The sequence below is a fragment of the Balearica regulorum genome, unplaced genomic scaffold (genome assembly GCF_011004875.1).
Source record: "Balearica regulorum gibbericeps isolate bBalReg1 unplaced genomic scaffold, bBalReg1.pri S36, whole genome shotgun sequence".
NCBI lineage: Eukaryota > Metazoa > Chordata > Aves > Gruiformes > Gruidae > Balearica > Balearica regulorum.
The window spans coordinates 313,961-336,188 of NW_022679029.1; the positions used below are offsets into that span (position 1 = coordinate 313,961).

The 22,228-nt window shown below is 53.8% G+C and overlaps 1 protein-coding gene across 1 annotated transcript; it reads right to left on the reverse strand.

Annotated features, from left to right (window-relative positions):
* Positions 1-15,401: 15,401 nt before the first annotated feature.
* LOC142599673 (coiled-coil domain-containing protein 183-like) lies at positions 15,402-20,650 on the reverse strand. The gene is made up of 14 exons (XM_075741404.1): positions 20,539-20,650; positions 20,327-20,454; positions 20,115-20,192; positions 19,215-19,433; positions 18,996-19,100; positions 18,679-18,801; positions 18,161-18,289; positions 17,949-18,009; positions 17,766-17,866; positions 17,321-17,481; positions 16,781-16,955; positions 16,512-16,637; positions 16,174-16,270; positions 15,402-15,514 (listed from the first exon to the last, which is right to left on the reverse strand). The coding sequence occupies exons 1-14, from the start codon at positions 20,648-20,650 to the stop codon at positions 15,402-15,404; spliced, it is 1,728 nt and encodes a 575-aa protein (XP_075597519.1).
* Between the last annotated feature and the right edge of the window lie 1,578 nt (positions 20,651-22,228).

Consider the following 22,228-nt stretch of genomic DNA (forward strand, 5'->3'; position numbering starts at 1 on the left):
CAGATTCACAGGTTGGTAAGGGGTTGGAAGGGACCTCTGGAGATCATCTAGTCCAATCCCCCTGCTAGAGCAGGATCACCTGGAGCAGGTTGCACAGAATCGTGTCCAGGTGGGTTTTGGATCTCTCCAGAGAAGGAGACTCCACAACCTCTCTGGGCAGCCTCTCCCAGGGCTCGGTCACCCGCAGAGGGAAGAAGTTTTTCCTCATATGCAGATGGGACATCCTGTGTCCCAGTTTGTGCCCGTTGCCCCTTGTCCTGTCACTGGGCACCACTGAGAAGAGTCTGGCCCCATCCTCTAGGCACCCACCCTTTAGATATTGATAAGCGTTGATCAGATGCCCTCTCAGTCTTCTCCAGGCTAAAGAGACCCAGCTCTCAGCCTTTCCTCATACCAGAGATGCTCCAGTCCCCTCCTCATCCTCGCAGCCCTCTGCTGGACTCTCCCCAGTAGTTCCCTGTCTGTCTGGAACTGAGGAGCCCAGACCTGGACACACAACTCCAGACGTGGCCTCACCAGGGCAGGGCAGAGCAGAGGGGGAGGAGAACCTCCCTCGACCTGCTGGCCACGTTCTTAATACACCCTAGGACACCATTGGCCTCCTTGGCCACGAGGGCACACTGCTGGTCATGGAGAGCTTGCTGTCCACCAGGACTCCCAGGTCCTTCTCTGCAGCGCTGCCTCCCAGCAGGTCAACCCCTAACCTGCACTGGTGTCTGGGGTTGTTCTTCCCTAGGTGCAGGATCCTACACTTGCCCTTGTTGAATTTCATATGGTTCCTCTTTGCCCAGTTCTCCAGCCTGTCAAGATCTCGCGGAATGGCAGCGCAGCCTTCCAGTGTGTCGGCCGCTCTTCCCAGCTTAGTATCATCAGGAATTTTGCTGAGAGTACACTCTGTCCCCTCATCCAGGTCATGGATGAATATGTTGAGTAAGACCGGACCGAGCACTGACCCTTGGGGTGCCACTAGATTCAGGCCTCCAACTAGACTCTGCGTCACTTATCACAGCCCTCTGGGGTTAGAATACAGCCCTAGAATATCTCACGTTGGAAGGGACCCGTAAAGCTCATTGAGTCCAACTCCCTGCTCCTCGCAGGACTACCTAAACCTAAACCATATGACTAAGAGCGTCATCCAGATGCTCCTTGAAGTCTGACAGGCTTGGTGCCGTGACCGCTTCCCTGGGGAGCCTGTTCCAGCGACCTCCAGCCCTCTCAGTGAAGAACCTTCTCCCAGTGTCCAATCTGAACTTGCCCTGATGCAGCTTCATTCCATTTTGTCATGTCCTGTCACTGGTCACCAGAGAGAGGAGATCAGCACCTCCCCCTCGAGCAAGTTGTAGGCTGCTATGAGGGCATCCCTCAGCCTTCTCTTCTCCAAGCTGAACAAACCAAGTGAGGCTCAAAAGGAGGCTTTGGATATGGAACAAATGAGGCTTTGGAGTGTAAATGAGGAGTTTGGATCTTAAAATGAGGCTTCGGCACCTAAAAATGAGTATTTGGACCTTTAAAATGAGGCTTTGGGCTCTAAAAATTGCAGCCTGTATCCTAAAAATCAGGCTTTGGTTCCTGAAAAGGAGGCTTTGGTAGCTGAAAATGAGGCTTGGGACCCGCTAAATAAGACTTTGACTGTAACATTCAGGCTTTGGGCCTTCAAAATCAGACTTCGGGCCTTAAAAATTATGATCTGGACCCTTAAAATGAGTCTTAGAAACTTAAAAGTGGTGCTTGGAACCTGTTGTGGGGTGCCGGCCTTATCCAGGCTTGTTGGTGCCAAATACAGGGCTGTTATGACCCAGCAGAAGGGGCCCTGGGGGAGTCCAGCTTGGGCGAGAGCAGGGATTGAGCAACTTGCTTATCTTGCGCTGATAAGCACTGGACCTGAACAGGGGCAGGAGATGAGCAATTTGTTCATCTTAACAAGATGCAGCGCCTGACGGGTCTGCTCCTTAATCAACTAAGTGACGCCTGGGGTGAGGGGGAGCCTTCACAGCTTGACGTTACTTTGGTAAAACTAAACAGACCACCGCTCCTCTGTACTGAATGCCTTTGCTCTCTGCCACTTCCCCCCGCCCCCCCGCCAGCCCTGATCAACTGCACTACAAGCCTTGTTAAGGGCCAATCGACACACAATACCTGACTTAGTCCCACCTCACCAAAAGTATAAATCTGGCATTTAGAATCCTCTTTTCTGAGGACGAGAACTCCAACTATCCGGACGGGTCGACGGGCCTGGACCTCTCTCCTCCCCAAGCAGGGACGCCTCTTTGGTAAGACTTGCGCCTCCGATTATGTCGGATGTTACCCCGGGAAAACTATCATTAACAAAAGCGCTGAACTATTAACTTGAGCTCAAAATTGTTGCAGTTAGTGCATTTATCAACGCCAATTCTGAACTTTTATATCTGTCGCTTCAATAAATTACCTATTTTTCTTTTCAACTTTGCGAAACTGTTGCAGTGAAAGTCCTTAGTGGGGCTCTGACAGGCAAACGTTGACTCTGATAAGTGGCTACACACATAACCCTTTAGACATAAACCATTGACCAAGTCTGGGACTAAGACTGGACCTAGCCGCACCTAGGCTCCTCTCTGAGAAGGAGTTTAGAAAGCAAGGGGGTCCTTTCTGAACCTCGTGACTCAACGGGAGGGCCTCCCTCAGCCACATATCAGACTTGTACCCTTTCACGCGACACCTGTAAATGAAGTTTTGGACACTAAAAATGCATCTTTGTTCTCTAAAAGGGAGACTTTTTGCAAACGAAAAGTGTGTCTTTGTATCTTTGTAATGACGCTACTCCTTATAATAGGTTTTTGGCACCTTAAAATGAGGGTTGACATCCAAATATGAAACTGTGGGCCCTAAAAAAACCTATGGGTAATAAAAGACAGGCTTGTACCCTAAAAGTGAGGATTTCATTCCTCAAAATGAGGCTTTGGACACTAAAAATGTGTCTTTGAGTTCTAGAAGAGAGGTTGGACCATAAAAATGAGGGTTTGGACACTCAAGGTGCAGCTTGGACCCAAAAATCAACTGGCTGGATCCTAAAAATGCCGCTTTGAAGCCTGAAAATGAGGCTTTGCAAACTAAAAATGCTGCTTTGGGCTCTAAGAAGGAGACTTTGCAAACCACAACTGAGTCTCTGGACCATAAAAATGAACTTTTGGGGCCTAAAAAGAGGCTTTCTGCTGTCAAAGTGATGGTTTAGACCCTAAAAATGAAAAAGTGTGTCCTAACAAAAGGCTATGCTTAATACAAGACAGGCTTGGACCCTACAAATATGGCTTTGGACTCTAAAAGTGAGACTTTGGACCTTCAAAATCAGGCCTTGGGCCCTTAAAAATAATGCTTTGTACTGTTAAAATGAGTCTTTTGACTTTAAAATGGGGGTTTGGAACCTATAATTGAGGGTTTGTACCCTAAAACTGAGGCTCGGGACCTAAAAATGAGGCTTTGGGCCCTATCAAAAGGGTTTGGACCCTAAAAAATGAGAGTTTGGACACTCAAAATGTGGCTTGTACCCTAAAAAAGCCCGGCTGCATCCTAAAAATGCCACTTTTGAGCCTGAAAGTGAGGCTTTGGACTCTAAAAAGGACACCCTGCAAACTGCCAATTTGAATCATAAAAATGAGGCTTTGGAGCCTAAAATGACGCTGTGGAAAGGAAAAACAAGGCTTTGGTCACTATAAATGTAGCTTTGGACCCTAAAACAATGCTTTCTGCCCTGAAAATTAGGTTTTAGACCCAAGAAATGAAACTGTAGTCCCCCCAAAAGGCTATGGCTAATAAAAGGCAGGTTTGGACCTTGTCGTGGTTTTACCCCAGCCGGCAGCTGAGCACCACGCAGCCGCTTGTTCACTTCCCCCCCCCCCCCCCTCAGTGGGATGGGGAGGAGAATGGGAAGGAAAAAAGACAAGACCTGGTGGGTTGGTATAAGGACAGTTTACTAGGATTGCAAAGGGAGAGGGGAAGACAAGACAAAACAAAACAAAACAGTACTTAACAGAGTATACGAAACTGGTGATACAGAATGCAGTTTCTCACCCGAGGACCGTACAACTCAGACCGCACGCTCAGACCTGCCCCGAAACCGGACTGTCCCCGAGCCACGCGTCCTGAAGCTGCTGCTGCCCCTCCCCGGCTAGCCCCCTTTTATGCTGAGCATGACGTCACATGGTATGGAATACCCCCTTTGGTCAGTTGGGGTCAGCTGTCCTGTCTGTGTCCCCTCCCAACTCCTTGTGCACCCCCAGCCGTCCCGCTGGCAGGGCAGTGCGAGGAGCAGAAAAGGCCTTGGCCCCGCGTAAACACTGCTCAACAACAGGTCCATAAAACAAAAACATCTCTATATTATCAATGCTGTCTCCAGCACAAATCCAAAACATATCCCCACACTAGCTACTACGAAGAAAAATCAATCCTCTCAGCTGAAACCAGGACATTATCCACCCCTTATTCCATACTATTTACATCATGCTTAGGTCCCACACAATTCAATACATCCTCATTAACCACTACCACCTTTCTCATCCCTTAATATTAAAATGAGGATTTTAGCCCTCAAAATGAGTCTCTGAGCACTAATAAGGATGGGTGAGATGCTACAAATGATGCTTTGGACCCTGAATACGAGGGGAATCTCTTGGTTCCTCTATGGCCCCACAAAATGAAGCTTTGGTCCTGAATACAGGGCTTTGGGCACTCCGTGGAGGCTGAGAGCTGTAAAAGAGGGGTTTGGGCCCTCAAAAGGAGAGTTTGGAGCCTCAAAAGGAGAGTTTGGGCCTTAAGAAGGGAGCTTTGAGCCCTGAAAATGGGGCTCTAGAAATGAAATTGAGGGTTTAAACCCTGAAATTTGATTTCGTGTCCTAACATGAGGCTTTGGTAGCAAAAACTAAGGCTTTTCACCCCCAAAAATGGGTCTTTGGAGGCTCAAAACTAGGCTTTGGACATGGAACAAATAAGTCTTTGTTCCCTAAATGAGGAGTTTGGACCTTTGCTGTGGTTTAACCCCGCCAGCAGCTAAAACGATCACACAGCCGTTTACTCACTCCCCACCCTGCAGTGGGATGGGAGAGAACTGTAAAGAGGTAAAACTGGAAGGCTGAGATAAAGACAGTTTAATGGGACAGAAGAGGAAGAAGATGGGGGGGGGGGGGGGGGATAAAAATTGCTTAGCCAGCCAACGTTGCCACGGAGAGGTAGCCAGGGGCTGCAGGGCAGATTTGGGATGGCAGAAGAATCACCTCTGTTGTTTGTTGGGATGAGAACTATTACAATCCCTAAATGCCCAGATCTGTCTGTGCCCAGACTTAAATACTTAAGTGTTACCAATTTAACAGCTGCATTTATAGAATTCCTACAGCAGAAGACAGCCAGCATCTGTTTGCATTTATGTGGAAAGGCCAACAACTAACCTGGACCCTCTTGCCCCAGGGCTTCACTGGGTCTCCTATGATATTCTCCCGTTTGCTTAAAGACAACTTGACAGATATTACATTACCTGGACGTTCTACACTTGGACAACACGTAGATGATTTGTTACTCGCCAGCAAGACTGCTTGAAAGATACTGATACCCAGCATCGAAGTTGAAGAGTCAATCATGATTCTGTAGCTAAGAAGTTACACATAGTTCTCCACAGCTCCATAGTTACGAACGTCACAGAGAATTTTGCAAATAGTTGCTAGGTACTGCTAAGGATGACTATTGTACAGTCCTACCATTATGTTAGTTAATATTCACCCAAACAATGTATCAATTAAGACGTGATTGTCAAGAGGTAGAAGAAATCGTTAGTCTGATCAACAGACCCTGAAGAACCATTTGGGAGTGCCAGAAGTGTTGAGAAAGTAGGGGAAAGGGAATTTGGGCCAGGGTCTCCGCAACCACCGACCCATGAGCCCCCTACCCAAACTATACCACCTACCCAAAGATAAAGGCGGAGAAAAGAACCGAGCATGCCTTCTAGTTGGCATGCTAGGAGAAGAAATATGAAGCAATTGTTGTAAGTGGGAGTGTCCTCATTTGGAAGGTTTGTGTATAAATATGACAGAGAACGGGCATTAGGTGTGCTTGATTTGTGGGAATCCACCGAGCACCCAGGGCCGAATAAAAAGCAGTATGTCTCCTCTGTTTGTGAGAATTGGCTTATTGCACACCAGGCAACGAATCCGCTGTTCGGACAACAGTACTATTTGTCTATGGAGAACTTTAGCAGAAAAGGTCACCGTGCATCTCTTTCTAAGCTTCAGCTGTGTCAGCAGGAAGTAACATATTTAGGATTCGTATTAAAAGGAGGACAAAGATTAGCAGACCCAGAACAGGTCCTTTGCATGAGAACAGAGGAGTAGCCAGCAGAGTCCTTACTCAACAGCTACTTCCACACCACTGCCCTGTGGCTTTTTACTCAACTCGGCTGGATCCTGTAGTTGTTTCCTGCAACACCCGCCACTGAGATCACAAGTACCCGTGGAAGCCAGTGGCATACTCCTGCCCTATCAGCTCCTCAGCCACCTGTGACATCACAAGTACCCGCGGAAGCCAGGGGCATACTCCTGCCCTATCAGCTCCTCAGCCACCTGTGACATGAGAAGCAGCTGGACAAGCCAGATGTCCTTTCATTCCCAATCAGATACTCGGACAACGGTTACCTCAAAAGCACCTTTTGATGACCTAATCAGTCATCAGTGACATCAGATGCACCTTTGCAAGCCAGGGGCCTGCTCTTGCCCTGTCACCTACTCATGTACATGTGACATCACAAACACCTGAACAGGCCAGGGGCCTACTCCTGCCCTATCTCCTACTTGGGATCATGTGACCTCACAAGAGCCTGCACAAGCCAGGGCCCACCTTCTGCCTATCACCTCCTCAGGCACACGTGACATCACAAGCACCTGCGCAAGCCAGGTTCCCCTGCCTGCCCTGTCAGGTACTAAGCAGCAGTGACACAAACACCTATACAAGCCGGGTTCTCGCCCTTTCCGCATGAGATGCACAGTCTCTAGAGACATCAAACCAGCAGCATAAGCCTGGTTCCCGTGTCTGACACATCAGCCTGTCAGCCACCCGTGACATCACAAGACCTTAACAAGCCAGGTTCCCACGCCTGCCCAGTCAGGTACTATGACATCAGAAGCACTGTCAGAAGCCAGGCTCCAATGCCTGCCGTGTCAGCTTCACAGCTTCACAAACACCAGCGTCCTCACAAGAACTTGCACAAGACAGGTTCTTGCACCTACCCTATCAACTAGTAAGCACCCTTGACAGCTCCTGCCCTATCAGCTCCTCAGCCACCTATGACATCACAAGCACCTGCGGAAGCCAGGTACATACTCCTGTGCCCTATCAGCCACTTAGCCACCAGTGACATGAGAAGCAGCTGGACAAGCCAGATGTCCTTTCATTCCCAGTCGGATACTTGGACCACAAAAGGACATCTGGAAGCTAGGGGCCTGCTCCTGCCATATCACCTAGTCATGTACACGTGACATGACAAACACCTGCACAGCGCACATGTGTGCTGCGCCCTGACCGCTAAAGAGCTGCCAGCGACATCACAAGCAGCTCTACAAGACAAGTCCTCATCCTGCCCTATCACCTCTTCGGGCACATGTGACCTCACAAGCACACGCTTCTGCTGCTGTGACATCACAAGCACCTGGTCAAGCCAGGTGCCCATGCCTATCCTACAAGGAACTGTTCCTTAAGCAAAATCAGAAGTCGTGCACAATTCGTGTTCCCATGCCTGCCTCATCATCGACTGTGCCACAGACAACATCAACTCCTGCATAAGCCTGTTTCCCAGGCACGCGTCATCAGGAACTGCGCCATAACTGATAGCAGAGGCACCTGCAGAAGCCAGGATCCTGAGCCTGCCCAAACAGGACCTGTGCCATACATGACATCAGAAGCTCCTGCACAAGCCACGTTCCCGCGGCTTCCCTATCGGCTACTACGGCAACAGTGAAATAAACACCTGCACAAGCCACATTCCCTCAACCGCCCTGTCAGGAACCGTGCAAAGAGTCACATCAGAAGCTCCTGCATAAGCCAGGTTCCTGCGCCTGACAGAGGAACTACACGTGCAGCTGTGACATCAGAACAGCCGCATAAGTCAGGTTACCGTGCCTGCTGTTTATAAGCCAGTCAGTCACAACCCATGACATCACAAGCACCTTCGCCAGCCACGTTCCGGTGCTCGCCATATCGCATTGTCAGCCAGCCTTGACATCACAAGCACCTCCACAAGCAATGTTCCCGCACCTGCCCAATCAGGACCTGTGCCGTACGTGACATCAGAACCTCCTGCACAAGCCAGGTTCCTGCGTTTCCCCTATCACTTACTAAGCCAGCAGTGACAGAAACACTTGCAGAAGCCAGCTTCCCGCACCCGCCATAGGAGCTACGTAGGGCACCAGTGACGTCAAAATAGCAACGTACGCCTGGTACTCGTGCTGGCCATACCAGCTAGTCAGCCATCTGTGATGTCAGAAGCACACGCACAAGCCAGGTCACTGCGCCTCTCCCATCAGGGACTGTTCCACAAGGGACATAATCTCCTGCACAAGCCACGTTCCCATGCCTGCCTTAGCAGGAACTGTGCATGGGGTGACATCAAATGCACCTACACACTCCAGGTTCCCATGCCTGCGCTATCAGTTACTAAGCCAGCAGTGACAGAAACACCTGCAGAAGCCAGGTTCCCAGGTTCCAGGTCAGTAATTTTCAGCTGAATATCTGTTAGAGCAATTGATTAATCAATGTCACCTTCAAGAATACAGGAGTAACTTAAAGGCATGTTCTTACGATGGGATCGATTCTCTTTTCTTTAAGGTCCGATTTCTTATCACTGCCTTTCCAAGGAGCGGAAGTTTTACTGGACAACGTGGTACCGCTTCCAGGTAACGGGACTCTCGACGTACCGTCGGTGGTGCTCCTGCAGGTTTCCATGGATGCCAACTGTGTACAAGCAAGGACTAGAGCGAGAAATTGTATTTTCTTCTTGTAAATGTGCTAGCATGGCATAACCCCTCCCACTCCAGGGGAAAGAGGATAAATGGCCAGGCTTTTTTGTGCATGGAGGAGAGAAGGACTGACTCCCCTAAGCAGCAAGTTGGCAGGACTGGCAGGGTAGAGGTGAAGTAGCTGTACCTACGCTGCCGCCTTCTGGCACAGAGTAGCTGTACATGCCAACTTCGTTTTCAATCTGCCAGCCAAATAGCTGGCATTTCCCTACGCAAATGACGGAGGTGTCTGGTTCTGTGTTCAAAAGACTAGCCTCCAAGCCCTGGCAGAATGTCAGTCAGCCACTGCCTAGAGATGCTTTCTGGTTTGCTTTTTTTTATTGCCCCTGCCCCCACTGCCCCCATTCTTTCTGGTGATGTTAGAGATGCAGGCTGTGCTGGTGTCTCCAAAGCTGCCCTTCTGGGTGCGGGAGGGGTGGCTGTAGGAGCTCAGGGTCAGGCCAGGTTTCAGCCCTGGGTTTGTGGCTGGCAGCACTGCAGGAGGTACAGGCCCTGCCAAGACTAGCGGGATGGCAGGGTTTAAGCTGCTTCTAGCAGAAGTCAGTGTTTTGCACGTTCCCGGAGGAGATCGACCTCGTTCAGGATTTGTGGGCTTGTCAGGAGTTGTTCACTTGCTGCTGGAGATGGTCTCGCGGTGGGGAGCACGAAGGAGAAGCTGTATTTTGCAGCAATGTGGTAGGAAATAAGCGACTGTCCTCCAAAATGACAACCCTTCTGCCCAGTCGATTGTAACTGGATTGCCCGGGAGACAAGGGTTTCCTGCTGCATTTACAGGTGTGGAGTTAGCAATGGTACCCACGTAAGCTGTGCAGGCTGAGAGACTGGAGCTGCCGGTGCTTGCAAAGAGGGCGTTTGGCACTGCTCAGGTGCCAGCCAGCCTGCGGTAGAAATGCTTTTGAGGTCCCCATGAGAGTGCTGCGCTCTGTGCAGGGTCTGTAAAGTCCTGAAGCCCCTGAGCTTAGTTTATTCAGGATCAAAGTACTCATGGCAGCTCAAAGGTACCGCAGAAGTCTACTTTTCTGTCTTGCAAGCAATGCTAATTCATCAGCCACCGATGTTCACGTACACTTAGCTGGTGGCTTTCGAAAGCACTTTGCCCTTTCCCTTTGGCAACACAGCAGGCATACTCCTTGTGTGACCTCCAGCTTAATAGACTGGGTTCAGCAAGTGCCCACAGCAAGGGCAGGTGAGGATTATTCTCTGGCCTAACTGATGTGGGAGGTGCGACGAGATGAGCTGAATAGTCCCTTCTGGCCTTTAAAGCCCGTGACTCTCTCTCATTTGTTTTCTCCTGCTCTCTTCTTTCCACAGGCGAGGATCACTTTTCCGCCAAAGCTGACGCCGCTGTTGTTGAGATGACCCAAGGCGCAGTCCTAGTGGCGCAGGTACCTGAGAGCTGTCTGCAAAAGCCTTGTTGCTGATTTGACTGCTGCTGTTAGCCTCTGTGTTATCCCCCTAGCCCACCGTGTGTGTGTTCAAATCCGAAACAAGGGCCGAGCTTGTCAGGCCGGCTGCTGGGCAGGGTTCTTGTGGAGCAATCTGGGTGCTGAGAACTTCCTTGTGGAGCATCGGCACCGCTCCGGACGCTGTGGCTGGGAAGGGTTGAGTATTCCCTCTTGTTGCTGATGTGGGCCAGGAGGCAGGGCTCCCGAATGGCTTTACAGAGCACAAAGTGGCCTGTTGTCCAGCGGAGAAGTATTTGCCTGGGTCTGCACTGCTTTGTCAGTCTCGGCTGTCTTTGCAACACCGACATCTGGGACCTGGCCTCTGGCCGGCCAGAGGGAGAAGTAAGGCTTCTGGCAGTGTCCCCAAGGCTTCTGCATGTCGTGCCTGATCTCAAGGGAGAGGCGCTTCCCGCTTTTGAAGTGCTTCTACTCGTGGCTGTAGCCATCCCCGTCAGTGGAATTGGGACGAGTGGGAAGCTGATGGCATTTGTGATGCTCAGTCTCAGAGCTTCCTTTGCTTTAAGGCAGTGCTCAAAGGCGTCACGACTTCTAGCAAGGGCATGGATTTGAGTGACTAGAGACAATTTGCCAGCAGGCTGTCCCAGCTGCCTGGTAGCAGTAGCTACCTTTCCTCCAGCCTCCACCTAAGTTGGTGTTTTGAGGACCTGAGCTGCAGTGACTGGTGCTAGCCTTGCGTCCTCCATGGCTCGGACCAGAGACTTGCGGAGAATTGCTCACACTCATGACCTGAATGAATTGCTGCAGGCTGATGCCTGCAAACTAATGTTTTTCTGTCTTTCCAGGTCACAAATTATGACAACGCAACAGGTCTGCCACTGATCCAGCTGTGGAACTTGATGGGAGACAAGGTGCGTATGTTGACCTAGCGATTTTTTTCAACACTGAGAATTTCTGGTTATGCAGACATGTGATTAGGAACTTGCTGATGTTTCTCTCTCGTGGCTTGTTCACCTTTCTCCTTTTTTTTTCTTTCTTTTTTATACCTCCCTTTAGGTGGTGTCAGTGAACAGAACTCTGGTGGCAAGAGGATTGGCTCAGTGGCTTGTCTACTAGCCATGTCCTGGGCACCTTGGGAAGTCTTTCTGCAAATAAATCTTGTTTTGCACTATTACAACCTGGTTTGGCAAGTTCTCATAAGGAAACCTATTGACAGCTGCGTGCGGAGTTTTGGTGGTCCGTTCAAAGGCGTTTTGCTGAACCAGAAACACATGCCTCATCTCAGTGAAATGACAATGGGACGTTCTCGGATGATGGTAACCTGTTAGAGAGGGATGGGATCCACCTGTCTAGAAGAGGTGGGGGAATCTTTGGCAGCAGGCTGGCCTACTTGGTGAAGCAGGTTTTAAACCGTACAGACTCCAGGGCTGGTGTCTGTACGGTTAGATGCAGAAGAGTGGTGAGGAGATAGGTGATGGAGGTCAGTACAGCTATTTCAAGAAAGGGGGGGGAGGACAAAACCAACCCAAAATCGCCCCAAGCCCCCTTCCCATCTCTACTACCACCAAGGAGAGAGCGAGCAAGCGAGCGACAAAAGCTTGTGTCGAGGGCTGATTCTCAATAGCTGGCAGTGAGGGAGCTGCTCGGCTGCGTACGAAACCCTGACCCAGAATCAGGTCGTCTATGAATGATTTAGCGCCGGGTGCCCCACGATCACTCGGTACGTGACGGGGGAGAGGCGGCGCCGCATCTGTCGACCCCTCTGGTCCCGACCACGAGCGGCACTCTGCACCAGACCCTCCCCAGGCAGGGCGGGCGGCTGGCTGTCGCGAGCCCACCGAGGTGTCAGCGGTGCTGTGGTATCGCTACGTCTAGTCAGGATTCTGACTTACAGTCATAAACCCGCAGATGGTAGCCTCGTGCCAGTGGCTCCTCAGCCAAGCGCACGCACCAGGGGTCTGAACTTGTGGTTCCTCTCGTACGGAGCAGGATTACTATTGCAACAACACATCATCAGTAGGGTAAAACTAACCTGTCTCACGACGGTCTAAACCCAGCTGACGTTCCCTATTAGTGGGTGAACAATCCAACGCTTGGTGAATTCTGCTTCACAACGACAGGAAGAGCCGACATCGAAGGATCAACAAGCGACGTCGCTATGAACGCTTGGCTGCCACAAGCCAGTTAGCCCTGTCGTAACTTTTCTGACGCAGATCGCATAATTGAGTATGTCTTTTGATTCTGGCGTCCTGAACCACAGGACAATATCCAGTTATATAGGAGTAGGTCTCATTCTCCGCCTGACAGTGGCGACAGGCTTTAATTTGGGTTTCTTGCCTACCCCTTGCCAGAAATTCTCTTGTTGGGTAGGCGTTTGCTTGCAGCTGTAATGCTCTGATGAGCTTTCTGTGTGGTATGCCCCTATAATGTTCTATCCAGTTCTTCCTGATCTTATCCTTCTCAAAGTTGGAAATCTCACGGCCCTGGGATAGCAGCCTGGTCCACTTTATGAATTCTTGTTTTCTCCAGTCACAAGGTCTCAGGAAGATGATTTGTGGAGCGGACATCTCCCATTCTGAGACAACGTCTTCACCGCCAATTACATCTGCTACTACCATAACCACTTTTGGGTCCCAGATAGATGGTACTTTATCTCCTCCAGCTGCAATCCACAACTTCCCAAATTCCTTCTCAATACCCTCCTGCCGCACAACCACCCTTAGCGTCTCATCTGAAGACTGCGCAATTCTGTGTAGTCTTCTTGATATCCTTAAAGTAGAATTTTCCGCTTTACAGGGAGAGAAATGTGTTTGGGTTAGTGCTTAGAGACTGTTGAATTTAGGGTTCAATGCACTACTTGCTTTGCTGATGACTGTATCTTTGAAGAAGAGCCGAAAGACTGATCAAAAGCATGCTTTGCTAAAGAGCATCCTTGAAGGAGAGCTGAAAAACTGATACAGATGAAACATCCTGCCCCAGAAGGCGCTGAGAGCTGGGCGAATGCCCGAGAGGCCTGAAGTCAACAAGAATCGCCAGTAACCAGGGGATGGGAAAGGTGGCTGGGGGCGGGGGGCAGGTTTAGCACCACCTACCCAATTAAAGGCCTGTGCAAGTGACACCCCACACACCCTCGAGGAGCATGCCTGCTCATTTAAAGATGCTTGACCAGTAGTGATGATGTGGTAATTGATACCCCATTAGTGTAAATTTCGGCGGGTTTTTCTAATCTTGTAACAAGATAACTATGTGGCAGATTCTGTGGGTGCTGTGCTAGCTGTGTGGAATTACCAGCTAGCACCCATCTCTGCGCAGACATGAAAGAAAGAAACTACCTCTGCTCTGTGTGTCTATTGGCGTACTGCACGCCGGGTAAACGATCCCACTTTTGGGACAACACAACCACCCTTCCTGGAGCTAGGTGTAGAAAGCTAGAGTCCCTTGGTTTCATCAACTGGCCTCAAAGCGTTCATCACTGGTGTGGTGGTGTCTGGGCACAGTGGCCCGGCTAAGCTTCTTCACACCCTGGGTGTGTTGAGCGTGGGCAGTTTCAGGGTGGCCCAGCACCATGCACCCATGCTGTCTGCTCAGCCTCCTGGTTCGCTGAGTATCTTCCAATTGCTGCTGCCACGGCTGGCAGCTCCTCATAGCAGAGGACTCCCTGACCCAGAGCCCAGCACCCGCCCCAGCTGTGGTGGGCACCTGAGAACGGGACAGGAGATGGATGGCTGTCATTATAGTGTGGTCTTGAATGGCAGAGGAGCCCACCTCTATGGCTGTTGATTCTGGGAAGGTCCACCAGATGAGTGCACTGGCACATTACACTATTCTTAAAAGACACAAGTATTTTGGCAATATGAACCCCAGAGCTGCAGTTTCACAAAACCCACCAAGAACAGTTGGCGTGACCTGCCAGTCTGCTGGAAGGCTTGGCAGAAACAGCCGTTCTTTCCCTGCAATGATGATGTCACAAGCGATGTCAGCACAAAGTACAGGGACCAAGTAGAAATGACAGCAAGAGCTTGGGCTGATGCCGATGTCCCCCTGTGACTCTCCTGGGTCTCCAGACAGGACTCCAGGTCCCGGCAGAAGCCCTCAGTGGTGGCTGTAGGAGGGGGAACAGCACCATCTGTTTGCAGCGGTGTTTTACGAGCGTCTTTGTAGGGAAGCCAATGTGGCCTCCATGGTCAGATGTCCGTGACCCACCTGCAGGGATGGGGATCCATCCCCAAGCCACAGGCACGGTGCAGCATCCTCTGCTGTCCTGGGTCACGTTGAGTTAGACCTTACCTCCAGGCACCCAAAGGGAACGCCTGATGTTTGCTCTGAGTTTAGGCTTATGAGTACGTGTTGCACAACGTGTGTGCGTGCCGGGGCCAGAGGAGGGAAGAGGCACGAAGGGTCCCCAGACAGGTCAGACAGCCCCAGGCTAGGGGCTTCATCTCAGACTTGGGTCTCCCTTTCCAAGGCAGGCTCTGCCCTTCCACTCCCACACAAGGACACAAAGGACACCCTGAGGTCCGATAGCCAGGTCTCATCCCCTGCCCCACATTTCCCCATAGCCACCTCGCACACATGCCAGCCCAGCAGGGCCCAGAGCTGGCTGGGGACAGAGGTCCCAGGGAGGTCTTGGCCCCACAGGATCAAGGGGAGCTCCTGGCTCTGGCCAGGAGAGCTGGCCCCACCGCAGCCCATCCCCACCTCTGCAGGGAGAGCAGCTGGGCCAAGGGCCGGGAGACAAGGAATGGGGATGGGGCTTCCTCCAAACCCAGCTCAGCACCCCTCAGGGTTTGCACCCCGTGCGTCCCGGGTGGCAGATGCGAGCTAGGCCCCTCGTTCCGGTTTGACTACAGGCTTGGGAGAAATGAAAAAGATCTGCTGTATTGAACCAGCTGGGAAAGGTACAACGGGTGGTCTGGGGCATCCAAAGCACAACGGGTGGTCTGCAACAGCCAAAGCTCTTGTGGAGCGACCGCTACTTCTCCCTGCTGCTTTTCTTCCTGCTTTCCAGCAGGAGCAGCCCCTGCTGCTTGATTTCTTGCCGGGTGGGGACAAGGCCATGGTCTTCTGCAGAGAAATCGGAGGGGTCTGGAGGAGAGACCAGAGAGGAGCGGGATGAGGAGAGGCTGTGGGGCCACCTCTGCTGTGCCCGTGTCCCCGGGAAGAGCCAGCACGTTACGGAGGCCTCACAGGGAGCCCTCGTGCTGAGCCCTCCAGCACTGGCACTGCTGACTGGCTCTTCCACCCCAGCATCCCTGGGGGACCTGCCATGGCCCATCTCCAACACTGCCGGGGCTTCCCATAAAGCTCTGGAGCCATGGGGTGGTGGGTACAGCTCCCGCTTCCTTCAAAAAAGGGTGGTAAGCTGCCAAAAACTCAGCGGTTCCTCCAAGAGCATCCAACAGGAGGAGGAGGCCACAGCCAGAGCCAAGCACTGGTTATTCTTCACAACCAGATGATTTGGAAGATTAGGGTCTCCCTCCTTGCCCCACAGCATCCCTCCTTCTTCCTGCTGTGGTTCGACACTCACTGCCCCACTGGCTGCCTTTGTTCGCCCGCATCCCCACCTCAAACCATCAGCCATGCTCAAAGCCTCGCAGATAGCCAAGGCCAGCCCCAAGGTCTGGAGACAACTCATGGCTTGGGGTCTGCTGGGACAGCGGGAAGCAGGCAAGGATGCCCAGAAATCCCAGCGGGCAGGGGCTGGGACAGTCACTGTGGGACGCGTCCCCACTGTGCTCTCCTACCTTGGACCCGGCTGCCCACGTCATCCAAGGAGATCTGCAGGTTCTGTGGATCACTGGCGGTCGCTTTCTCCAGGAAATCCCTGACGTGCACAAAAGTCTGTGAAAGACACCCGGGGTTAACTGATGGAGGGGAGGTGGTTTTAAGAAGCCCAGGGGTTGGTTCCCCACCTTGATGTCCCCTGGGGGGGACACCCTGCAGTGCCCAGTGCCACCTGGGGCTGAGCTGCTCCATGGCTCTTCCCTGGGGCCTCCTCCATCCTCCTAGCTGGGAGGACGGTTTGGGATGGGCCATCCAGGAGAGTCCCAAAGACCACAGCAGGGACAGAGCCCCTACGCACCTCGTTGTTCTCATCGGGGCTGTAGCTGTTGCGGGGCAAGTTGGCCATGCACTGTGCCAGGTACCGCAGCTTCTGTTCACCGTACTGGAGCTTCTCGACCACCCCCCAGGGCTTGACAGAATCGTCCTGGAGTCAGAGAGAGAACAACAACCTCGGTGGGGAAAATGAGCCACTTGGGGTGATGGTGGCTGCACCAAGTGTCACCATGCTGTGCCGTTGCCTCCCCAAGCACTACCTGGGCCGTGCTCACCCCAGAGCTGTGCAGGTACCTGGTCAGGCACAGGGATGCCGTGCAGATGGACTAAGAGGTTGTCCATGCCGTTTTCAAAGTGGAGCAGGAGCTCCTCGTTCCGCAGCGCCTGGGTTCGTGCCTGCTCCAGCTGAGCCTCTTCCCGCTGCAGCCTCACCCTCAGGTCCTCCTCCAGCATCCTGGAGCCAACCACACTCCCATCCATACAAGTGCACAGGGGCGCAGAGACACCCCACCTCTCTTGCAAAAGCTGCTCTGCTTGTCCCTCTCTCAACTGCAGAGCAGAGATGCTGCCTGCAGCCCAACTCGGACATGCTGCCACCACTTCCCATACCAGGCAAGGAGCAAGGGTGCTCCTGCTGCCACAGCGGGAGCTTTGGGTGCTGTGCCAGGACCAGAGCTGGGGGAGCACCCTGCTGAGAAAACTTGCGGTGCAGGAGGGCTGGGTGGCTGCAGCGGGGACGGAGGAAGGGGTGCCCTCTTGGGACACTTGTGAGGCACGTGTCCCCTGCCAAGGCTGGGGGCCCGGTTAGCACATCTGTCCCGAGCTCAGCAGCACCTGGGTGTGTTGCGGGGCTGGCCAAACTTCAGCTCAGCCTGCTTCAGCTCCAGCTCCTTCAGTGTCTCCTTCAGCGCTGCCTTCTTCTGCTTGCCCTCCTTGACGTGCTGCTCCAGCTCCACCCAGGACTTCTGCTGCGCCAGGAGCCTGCTGGGGATGTCCTGGCCGGGGGAGAGCACCAGGACTCAGCCCACGGCACTCCTGCAGCACGGTACAGCAGCCAGGCCGTGGCCTTGCGGAGGTTTCTGCACCACGGACCGACCGCTGCAAACTCATGGCATGGAGAAAAGGAGCTCCATCCCTGCCCGCGCAAGAGGGGCTTTGGGGGGCTCCACGGGCAGCGGAGAGCAGACAACGCCACAAGGAAACAAGGCGAGCCGTGAGGTCTCGTCTCCCTGTGGCTCGAGCAGCCCCAGGTTTTACCAGAGATGGGTTTTTACGTTACCCAGGGGCAGGAGCGCTGCGCCGCAGCCTTGGCCTTCTCCATCTTCTCAGTCAGCCAGGCCTCGCGCTCTATCGGGGATTGGGTGGCCTCCAGTTTGGCGTCTGGGTCGGGAGGGAAGCGGCAGGGCAGGATGCCTGCGGCTGCACCCGCGTCCCACCCCCCGGCACCCCGCCAGGCACTCACCCACCAGCGGGTCCTGCGAGTGCAGGCTCGGGAAGTCCACGGTGAGCTGGGACCTGGCTTGCTGCAAGGATGGATGTTCATCATCACCCCTGGCTGCTGGCTGCTGGCACCCTGGGGGAGCTGGCCCTGCAGCCCCCCCGCTATGGGGGGGCTCGACACTGCTGCCTGCTCTCTGCCCACAGCCCTGCCTGCGCTGGGCCTCCCCAGCTCACCGCTCTCGGCTGCCTTTTGCTTGCTTCCTTCAGCCAGAGCCTGTCCCCGTGCACCTCCTGGGCAGCCAGGGAGCGGTACCTGCGCTCTCTCTCTGCCAGGAGCTGGGTTTTCATCTCGGCCATGTCCTCCTGGAGCAGATCGGAGAAGGGAGAAGTGGCTGCCAAAGCTGGGACAGACCTTAGTGCACCAGCGGAGCTTCTGGGATTACCAGGGTCAAAGATGCCCCCCTCCCCCCCATGTCAGCAGGCTGGGAAGGAAACTGGGAAAGGAGGGCTGGAGGATGGAGCATGCTGCCTTCACCATGGCTGGTGCTTCGGGCGGGCTGTCCCCAGCCCCAGGGCAGCCCAGCCCAACAGCGAGATGCGGGAGGAGCTAGGGAGGCATCTGGGTGCTGTGGGCAAGCCCAGCTCAGGCTCTTTTGCCTCCTCTTTTGAGAAGGAAGACTCACCAGCCTGGCTGCGCCTGGGGGCTCTCTGGAGAGTGGGAGAGGGCCCCAAGGTGCCCTGGACCATCTCACCTTGGCTACATCAGCAGCTCGGAGGGCATCCGAGGCCATGAGCTCCATGTCTTCCAGCTCCCCAGGGTACAGCTCGGCCATCCCGCACAGGAGGTCCAGGTGTGGAGGCAGGTGGGCCAGCTCCTGGGACACAGGGAGCCACAGCACCCCGTCACCCCAGCGAGCCCCGGGGGTCCCCTGCACACTGCAACAGTGCATGGAGGGGAGCAGGAGGACCTCACCGAGCCAGGAGGGCATCCCACCAGCACAGCCCCTTGGGCACCTCTGCCTTTGCAGGAGTGGTGGGTGGGACGACAGCACGGTGAGGAAGAGCTCACCTTCCTCAGGGCATCCCGCACCACCAGGTACCGGGCGGTCACCTTCTGTGCAGCGCGGCCTTTTGCGAGCATCTTCTCGATGTTGTTCTCCAGCTGGTGAATCGCCTGGGGCGCAGACGGTGACCCCCGCGTGCCGAGCCTGGCACCCACCCGGGGGGGTGCAGGGGTTGGATTAAACCCCCCGTGGGTGCTGCCACCCCAGGAAGGGGTCCTACGTACCTGCACCTGCGCCTGGTGCTGCTTCTCATCCCTCTTGGCATCCTGCAGCTGCTGCAGCCGCCTCTGCAGCTCGTCCCGGGTCTGGCTCCGCTGCCTCACCCGGTCCAGCAGCATGTCGCACGTCCTCCTCTGCTCATAGATTTCGGCACGGAGCTCCTCCAGGGCCACCTGGATGGGCATGGGAGAGTTTGCCAGGCTGGAGGCAGGGCTAGGTGGGCACTCGGGAGAGAAGGGGGCACAGCCTGGAAAACACCCCCCAAGGTAGAGCCAGGGACACTGGGACGCTGCTCTGAGACATCGTCACTCCCTTGGCAGGATGGGCTCAGGGAGAGCTTTGCTCTGGGGGGCTGGCTGGGGCAAGGCGGAGGTGGGCATCTGCTGATGGCAGCGGTGGGCCGGGCTTCGGGACTCTGCGTAACGCAGACCCGGGGCTGGGCGTCAACCAAATCCATTGGTGCCCCAGATGCGGCTGCTGGCGGAGAGCAGTGGCACCGCTCTGTCCCTGCAAGAGGCCCCTGGGCAAAGGCAGCTCTGCAGGGCCAGCGCCTCGTCTCCATGGGCTTGGAACCAGGTCATGACCTTGGGGCAGGCAGTCAAGGGCACAGACAGCATCTCTCTCCCAGGGATGCAGCTGGACCCGGCAGGAACCCCAGCAGCCCTGGGGACACGGCAGGGGGCAAAGGAAGCTCAGGGAGCCAGAGGAGGACCCGCATGCATGGCTCCTACCGTGGAAAGGGACCCATGGGACCGCAGGTGAAAACCCCGGCTCTCACCACACCAGCCCCGGGGTGCTGCCCTTGTGCCGGCACCAGGTCCCTCCATCGTGCACCTCATCCTTCCAAGGGTCCCTGGAGCCCCAACCCCTGCCAGCAGCCCGCACCCGCCCGACCCTGCCATTACCTCCACCGTCTTCCCGGCCAAATCCATGCCCACGTGCCTCTGTGCTCCGCAAGCTGCAGCGATGGGCAACTTGCTGCGCTGGGGGCAGGAAAGGGGCAGAGAGAACATCACCGCCAGCCTGGGGAAGGTCACATCCTGCTCCTGGAGAGGGCCGCTGGAGGAGCTGGCTCCGCAGGGCCAGCACCAGGCAGGGTACAGCAGATGGCACCTACCGCTACCGCCTGGACGCTGCCCAGGGCACGGACGTCCTCCTGCACCGCCTCGCGCAGGTGCGGGAGCAGCTCTCTCTTCTGACGGAGCTTTTCCTCACAGCACTGGGCAAAAACCTTCCTCCCTTGCTCTGCAGGACATTAAGGCGCTGCTGTTGGCACCGTGCAGGACCAAGAGCCCCCCACCTGCCCCCGCCAAGCCCAAGGGGCAGCACCTTGCAAGGCGACCATGGTGCGCAGCTCCTGGGTGTGCTGGCTGAGCTTTGCCTTCCGGCCCTGCGCCGTGCTGGCGCTCCCACCTCGGCCCTCCAGCCCCGCGGCAGCCATCACGGCTCCAATGCCCGGTGGGGCCGTGGCCGGGCTGTGACCACGGACGCAGCCCAGCTACCGTTGCCCGTGGAACCGTTGCTGTGACACCTCCAGCTGCGGCATGCCGCACACCTCCTGCTTGGCCATCACCTCCCCCTCTGTTTCCCATCACCGTGGCTACAGCGGTTGCAACCCGCCCAGCCGCGGAACCCTCCGCGCCCCACCGGGAACAGGACGAGGACCATTGTGGGGAAAAGACCTCTACAGGTAACCCAGACACGTCCAGCGCTCTCCTGGCACCTGCCAGCGTATTTCAAATGGCAAGGGGAGTCCACCACTACCCAGATCTGTACCTTTGGAAGTTACAGTTCATTAGCGAGGAAGCGATTGTGCGGGCACTTACAACCGTGGAAACAGGCCAGAACAAACCAGCCACCAATATTGACATTTATCTCCATGCTCACCATACGTTCTTGCTGAACTACAAATACAACAAGAAAGGCAAGCATGCACATTTAGTTGTTGATAAAGAAAATCAAGGCCCCTCTACCAGAAAAAAGTCCTCAACGTTTGATTTACAGAAAGACTTTATACGGAAATTGCCTCCCTAGCACCAAGCTCGTAAATCAGCTCAGATTAAGTTTCTGTAGCTCCAGATCTTTCACCTGCAGCCATCTGACTGCGCTCTAGCTGTTCAACATCGGGAAAGAAGAAACGACAGGACTGTGAAATAAAGCATCACCGACAGTGTCTCGTTTGCAGATTTATCAGTTGCATGTTAGCGCTAATTGCCAGTGACAAGCTAAATAGCAACATTATCATCTTCAGCGCTTCATAAAGTATGCAGGAAGAGATGGCCGCTTGAAAAACAAGCGGTCAAGGGTTTGTACGCACGAGGAATCTCTCCACGCGTGTAGACATCTCCACAGAGGCTGTGTCCACATGGCAAATATAGTCATCGTGCCACTAAACTTTCCTAGGCAGAACTGAAACACCACAGAAGATCACCTTGGGGGTAGGAGAAAGCATTTTAAAATGGATAACATGGTTCAAGAATCAGGAAATTCTGTGCATGTATTAGAAAGCAGCATAAAAAGAGAGAGGCTAAAGGACAGCTGTCAGAATTGTTCTCTACCCCACTGAGAAGAAAAGGAGCACGTACAGTTACCGCCAGGGAATTACGGCCCAACAAAGCCCGTCTAGTTCAACAGCCAGGGGCCACCGCTGCCTGTCCCACACGCGTTTTATCACGTGAGAACAGCTCACAAGCGCAGGCTGAGCCTTCAGCCTACAAAAAGCATCGCCACGGCCACAGAGACCTCCTAGACTATTAATGAAAAATAATGCTTTTATTTCTTTCTCTACCTGTAATATATAAAGAGATGATAGTTCATTTTTATTAATGTAGCTAAATATATTTTATGAATACCTTATTTGGAGAACATTTTTTTTTCCTAAAAGTCAGCAAGTACTGTTATAGCCAGTGAAGGAAATCTCTAAGAATGGCCCTTTAAAGTACTCTAATTATCGAGCAGCCAGTTACGGAAGGCTAAGTCACTTTTCACGCTGCCACGAGATCAGTTCAGATACGATCCA